The sequence below is a fragment of the Fonticula alba genome (assembly GCF_000388065.1).
Source record: "Fonticula alba strain ATCC 38817 unplaced genomic scaffold supercont2.9, whole genome shotgun sequence".
Taxonomy (NCBI): Eukaryota; order Rotosphaerida; family Fonticulaceae; genus Fonticula; species Fonticula alba.
In genome coordinates this window covers 1060221-1066946 of record NW_009242979.1, presented here as the reverse complement: position 1 = coordinate 1066946, position 6726 = coordinate 1060221, and the positions used below count along the sequence as shown (strand labels likewise).

Below are 6726 nucleotides of genomic sequence, written 5' to 3'. Positions count from 1 at the left end.
CCGGTGAAAGCATGCCTCGGGCGGTTGGGGCACAGCCCGGCCCACAGGCCCTCTCACCTTTTCACCCGCCTTTCGATGGCGCCAGGCGATATGGCCAGAGGCCTGGCATGACAGGACCGAGCCCGGCCTCGGTGGAACATGCGACGCTCGTACGGCCTCCGCACGTGCACACGGCCGCGCGCCGACACCCGCTCAAACACCCACCTGTACATTGACACACCGTTCCACACCCACCCACCCACCGGCACACATACACGCTCATGCTCGCACAGGGGCCGGCGCTAAATACACACCTCAATACACCCCCCCAATGCACACATCAATGGTCTATTCATAGGTTGCACAGCCATGTCACTCCAGGCCACCAGCAGCCACATACATGGCGGCGCAGCGCTGGCGGAACGTCTCGGCCGCAGGACGCCGCTCGGGGTCCGCCTGCCAGGCAGCCGCAATAAAATCCCCGACCCCGGTGTCGGAAGACCCGCCGGGCGGCCGATCGCCCGCCTGCACCGCATCCGCGATTTGCGCCAAAGTCATCCCCGCCCAGGGGACCCTTCGCTCGAGGCACTCATTCAGCATGACCGCCGCGGCATATATGTCCGCCGGGAAGAGCAGGTGCTGCCCGAGCGTCGTCCCCCGGCGCACGGCCGCCAGCAACTCCGGCGCCGCATACCGCGCACTCAGGGCATTCAGCCGCGGCACCGCCAGCAACAACGCCGAAGACCGATCGACATTGAGATTCCGGCTGGCGCCCAGGTCCCCGAGGGCCACCCGCCAAGACCCCCTCGTCCGGCTGACAAACACATTGCCCGGCTTCACGTCGCAATGGGCCACCCCGTGGGCATGCATGGCCTCCAGCCCGGAGGCCCACTGCCGGGCCATGTCCGCCAGGTCCAAAGAGCTGAGCTCCACCTCCGAGTGCAGAAGCAGGCCCATGTCCGTGTCAAAGCGCTCCATCACAATGGCCGCCGGCGCCTGGCTGTACCCGAACAGCCGCACGATGTTCCCCTGCTCCCGGAGCAGCCACATCAGGGACACCTCATTCTGGAACATGGCCACATGCAGGGGCTTCATGGGGCTGCTTTTCATGCGCTTGATGGCCACCGTCTCCGGGCAGCCCAGCCGGGCGGAGATCCCCGCACCGACGGCCCGCCCCGCATACACCCTGGCCTGGGCGCCGGATCCCATGGGGGCCCCCGTCTCCGGGGCAAAGTCCCCATCCACATCCACCACAATGGCCCCGGGCAGGGCCAGCTCCACGATGGTATTGAGCATGGTGGCATCCTCCTCAAGCGTGGCCGCCCGGGCCACTGCCAGCTTCTTGCCCCGCTGCCGGATGTACCAAAGTGCCAGGCCCAGCAGCAAGAGCACCACCACCAGCAGCCCTGCCGCCAGGCCCACCGCCAAGGCCACGCTCCGACCGGCCGACCGGCCCGGGGGACGGCATTCATGCTCCCCGGGCCCGGTGCACGCGTCGGAGCAGCTGGCATGGCAGGGCAGGCAGGCCGCCGGCCCGGCCTCGGCGCTGGCCACATACCCCCTCGGGCAGGCATCCACACAGGCGGCCCCGTGCAGCAGGAAAAGCCCACCCGCACATGCGCTGCACGATGCCATGGCCGGACACGCGAGCGAGCCATCAAGCTCGGCCGTGCACTCCGGCTGACCCGGGCCGGGCTCGCACGCTTCGCACCCGGCCGGGCAATTCAAACAAACCCCCTTGAAGGGCCCCGAGGCAGGGCCACAGCCCGGCGCACACATTCCCTCACTCGGCCGGAGAAGCCCCGACACACACCCGGTGCACCAGTCGGCCGTGCCGAGGCAGGTGCCGCACGCCTCGGCGCACTGCCGGCAGACCGCCCCGCCTTCCGGCAGGAACTGCCCCTCCGGGCAGGCCAGCCAGCAGGTTCCCTCCCCCAAAACATGGCCCGGCCGACACGCCGTGCACTGGACCCCGCATTCCGGCCCATGTGCCATGCACTCGGCACAGGGCTCCGGGCAGGCCACACACCGGCCCGAGTGGCCGCAGGCCGCCCAGCCTGCCGGGCAGACCGAAGCGCAGCCCCCATCCGGCTGAAGGACCATGCCGTCGAAGCAGCCGGCGCAGGCATCCGCCCCTTGGCACGAGGCACAGAAGGCCCCGCAGCCGAGGCACACATGGGCCTCGGCAAAGTGCCCCTCCGGGCAGCCGGCCCCACAGACACCCCCAGCAGGGCGCGATCTCCCGCGCACGAGGTACACTCGCTGGCCAGGGCCCATGAGGCACATGTGGCGCCGCAGGGCATGCAAGTGTTCCGATCGGCGAACGTCCCCTCCGGGCAGACCCCCACACACCGGCCATCCACCAGGAACGGGGTCGCGGCCTCGCAGGCGAGACACTGGTCCGCCCGCGGGCCGAAGCACCAGTCGCAGGCCGAATGGCACGCGACGCACTCGTGCCCCAGGGCCAGCCGGTCCGCCGGGCAGGTCTGCACGCACGCCGCCCCGGCCAGCAGCCATCCGCGCTCGCACTGGCCGCAGGTGGAGGCCGCGTCCGGGCAGCTGGCACACCGCAAGGGACACGGCGTGCATGCCGTGCTCGATGCATGGTACGCCGCCGGGCAGGCCGGCACGCAGCGCATCGACCCCGGCCCGGTCACCAGGGCCAGCAGGCCCGCCTGGCATGTGCTGCACTCGGTGCTCCGGACCCCGGAACACTCGCCACACGATGCATGGCATGGCAAGCACCGACCCGCCACGGCCACATGGTCCGAAGCGCACACTTGCACGCAGTCGCCATCCTGCAGCACGCCATCGGCACAACGCCAGCAATCCCCGTCACTGGGCCCATTGCACGCGGCACATGCCCGGTCGCAGGCAAGGCAGGCATCCGACCCGGGGTCTCGATACTGGCCGGCCGCACAGCCAGACACGCAGCTGCCCACCGGCGGCATGCCGGCATCCAGGAGCTCCAGGCCCGGAGGGCAACCGACACAGTCGGTGCTCTGGCCGCCGGCGCAGGCGGCACACGAAAGGTCGCACGGCTGGCAGGACTCCCCATTGGGCCAGGTCCCGGCCGGGCAGGTGCCTTCGCATGCCCCGTCCGGTGCAAGGAAGAGCCCGGCCTCGCAGGCCAGGCACTTGGTCGCCGTGCAAGAGGCACAGCCCGGCCCGCAGGGGACGCACGCGCCGGTGCCCCCGGGCGCCGGCCGACTCGCCCACCGGAACCCCTCGGCGCACACTTGGCACGAGGCCGCAGCCCCGAAGCACAGCTCGCAGCTGGCATGGCATTCGGCGCACCGGCCATCGGCCACATGCTCCCCCGGGCGGCAGGCGGAGCCACACAACGAGGGCACCCCCGGGTCGAGTCCCATGAACACCAGCCCCGGCTGGCAGGTGTCACAGCCATCGGCGCCGGTGCAACTGGCGCACGACTCGTCACATGCCTGGCATGTGAGCTGCCCAGTGCGAAAGTGCCCCGCCATGCATCGGGTACACTCGGTGCCCGAGGTGCAGCTGGCACAGTCCGCCGGGCAGGCCTGGCAGGCCTGCACATCGGGCCACGTACCCGCCGGGCATTCGGTGACGCAGCTTCGCCCGTGAAGCCACGCCCCCGACACGCATGTGACACAGTCCCCGGCATTGGCCGGGCCCCCGCACACCGCACACCGCGGATGGCAGCCATCGCACATGGGCCCATGCCCGCCGCCGGGGCAGGCCACCGTCAGGGCCAATGCCACCGGCCCGACGGCCGGGGCGAAGATCAAAAAGCTCACCTCCACCGGCGCCGGGTCGGCTTCCGTGCGCATGGACCCGGCCGCCACCGCCGGCACATGGACCGTGGCCGGGTTCCAGAAGAGCGTGCCTGGCGGCAGGCGCAACGCCGGCGGAAGATCCACAAACGTGGCCGGGAGCAGGGCACACGGCCCGGCCGAGCCGCTCGGACAGTGCAGCAGCGACAGCCCGATGAAGGTCCGCGACAGCAGCAGCAGCCCACTCGGGTATCGGCCATTCGCCCCGGGCAGGTCGATCGCCTGCAAAAGAACATTCCCATGCTCCGCGGTGGCCGGCTCCAAGGCCCGGGGGAAGGTCCCGAGCGCCCGCCGGACAAAGGGCAAGTCCACCGCTCGGCCGGCCGGCACCATGTCCCCCGGCACATGGAGCACCTCCCAGCGCGGGCCGAGGGTGTTCGAGAATACCAACTCCCCCGGCACCCAGGCATCCAAGTCCCGGGCCAGCATCACCGGCACCATGTCGGTGTCGCTGTCGGGCAGGCCCGACAAAAGACGCCCGGCCAAGGGCGGCCATTGGAAGCCCGATGCCTCGCCCATGGCAATCGGAAAGGCACTGGGCTTCGACCCGGCGCCGGATGCCACCATCCAGTGGTTGCCGGCCGCCAGCGGCGCCCGGTCCAAGGCCGGACCCGAACGGAGGCTCGCCACGCCGGCCGCCAAGTTGTGATGGTAAATGACGCCGCGGTAGCTCGGGTCCGGCCGGTAGAGCAACACCCCCCGGGGGCCCTTGCTGATGGCAAGCAAATCCTCATCAAAGCGCCACACCATGTTGGAGCTTTCGGTGGACACTGGGGTCAGGCTGGCATTCGCCCCGGCCGGACAGGGGCCCGTGCCCGAGCAGGACAGCTCCAGCCTCGAGGCCTGCCCCCCTTGGAGGGCCGCCACCAGGACATACACCAGCTGGCCGTCCCGCCGGAAGGGGCCCATTTCGGCAAAGCCCAGGACCGGCGCGCTGAAAGCCCCGCCCAGGAGGGGGACCTGCCGCGCCGGAGACTGGCCCCTCCCGGTGAGGGCGTCCATTGTTTGGATATATGCCCGGGGGTGTTCCGTAAAAATAAGCACCCCGGTGGCCGGGCCCGAAGTGCTGGCCGGTAGGATGACCTGTTCCGAGTGCGGGTCCGCCGAAAGCCACGTCCTTCCGACGGCCGTTATCCGGTCCCCCGGGGCCAATTCCACACCGAGATCCCGCGTCACGGGGGTGCTGATGCCCGCCAGTGGCAGGGGCCGGCTACTGGGCAAACACATCCCGCCCACATGCCGATACCCGGAGGAGCAGCCCTCCACGCAGGTGAACACGCCACCCGGGCCGCTGGGCTCCAGCAGGTACGGCTCGGCGCACACAAAGCAGTGTGTCGGGCCGCATGTCCGGCACCGGGCCTCGGCACAGGGCCGACATGCATGATCCGGGTGGGCGAAGGGCGAGCCAGCTATATTTTTTTTGCCCGCCATATTCACAGGATGCATGTCAGCCATCGAGCCGGGCGCCACGCGGCCAAGTGGCCCCCACTCACCGGCAGCCCGAGCGTGACACGCCGGAAGAGAGGGGGACAGTAAAAAAAAAAAAAAAAGCAGCCCGCCCATGCAAACACGCACCGGTCGGCCGGTCCAAGTACCACCCATCGGGGCACCCGGCGCAGAGCCTCTCCAGCGACACAAGCGGCGACTCGACGCGTTCCGAGGCACACCTCCAGCCAAGGTCCGAGCCAGTGCGCGAGCCGTCCCGATCGCACACGATGCTCGGGTCCTCGGAGCACCGGAAGAAGGCCGGATCGAACAGCAGCCGGTGGTTCGAATCCACCAGATGCCACCTGTCCAAGGGGGCCTCCACATTCGACAGGACCAGCTGCAGTGTCGACGGGCTGCCGGCGGCCGGTGGCAAAATCGCCCGCTGCCAAGTCAGCGCTTGGCCGGCGATGGAAATGTACCACACCCGGTCCTCCAAGGTGCTTGCTGCCGGATTCAGCAGATACATCGGCGAGTGGTAGTCCCGGCTGGCGGACGCCGGGGCCACCAGCAGCCGAGCCCCGTGCGCCGATACCCCGGCCGGCAGCTGGCCGCCGGAAAGCACCACCCCGCTCGGGTCTCCCAGGCGAAGGTAGACCCTCACTTCCCCGTCTTCCAGCAGCATGGCCACATCCGCCGCATCGCCTTCGACACCCGAGGACCCCGAAAGGCGCGTGGCTTCCAGCTGTAGTACCCTGCCGCTGCTGGGAATGGTCAGACATTGGACATTGTCGTCCGGCCCGATGGTCACCCGCCTGAGGCCCCCATCGTCCACCAGGTAGAAGCTCCTGCCAAAGCCGCTGGTGACCAGGACCTGGCCGGTGGCCGGCCGGAGAGTGTGAGGCCGTTGGACCAGATCGCTGCTCGTCAGTCGGGCCAGGAAAATCCCCCGCTCGGAGCCCGGCTCGCCGGTCAGCCCAAGGAGCTCCACCCCCCCGGGCGGCGAGTCCACCGCCGCCAGTAGCTCCGCCTGCGGCTCGGGAAGCCCATGCCGAGAGAGGGCCTGGAAGAGGCCCACCTTGTTGGCATTCTGCTCCACCAGGGTCGGGAGACTGGTCGGGTGGAGTGCCAGCAGGATGGTCGTCGACAGGGGGGTGTCCGGCCAGGGGGAATTCCGGGCCTGGTAATTCTCCCGGAAGAACGGCCCCCAGCGACTCTCGAGCGCCTGGCCCGGAGGCCAGACACTGGAGTGGGTCCGGAATTGGGACCCACTCTCACGGTAGAGAACCGCCGAGTTGTCCGAGCCGACCGGCACAAAGGACACCGCCCTGTCGAGGGCCATGCTCGGCCGCGAGGCCGCAAGCAGGTGGATGTCCTGACCGAGCGACCGGCCCAGCAGCCCAAGCACCAGGGCCAACGCGGCCCAGGACCATGCCCAGCGGCGCATCACACTGTTGGCCATGGTCGAGGCCGCCAGGTCACGCAAGGGCATGAAAGGGGGAAGGGGGGGCGG

At 69.7% G+C, this 6726-nt stretch overlaps 2 protein-coding genes across 2 annotated transcripts; both read right to left on the bottom strand.

Moving 5' to 3' along the window:
- Positions 1 to 311: 311 nt before the first annotated feature.
- H696_05304 (TKL protein kinase) lies at positions 312 to 1614 on the bottom strand (the record flags this gene model as incomplete). Its single annotated transcript, XM_009499167.1, has 1 exon — positions 312 to 1614. One exon carries the CDS (start codon positions 1612 to 1614, stop codon positions 352 to 354), a length of 1263 nt encoding a protein of 420 aa, XP_009497442.1. The 3' UTR covers positions 312 to 351.
- An 89-nt stretch (positions 1615 to 1703) lies between these two features.
- On the bottom strand, positions 1704 to 6675 carry H696_05303 (hypothetical protein; the record flags this gene model as incomplete). Its single annotated transcript, XM_009499166.1, has 2 exons — positions 1704 to 5197; positions 5364 to 6675. 2 exons carry the CDS (start codon positions 6673 to 6675, stop codon positions 1704 to 1706), a joined length of 4806 nt encoding a protein of 1601 aa, XP_009497441.1.
- Between the last annotated feature and the right edge of the window lie 51 nt (positions 6676 to 6726).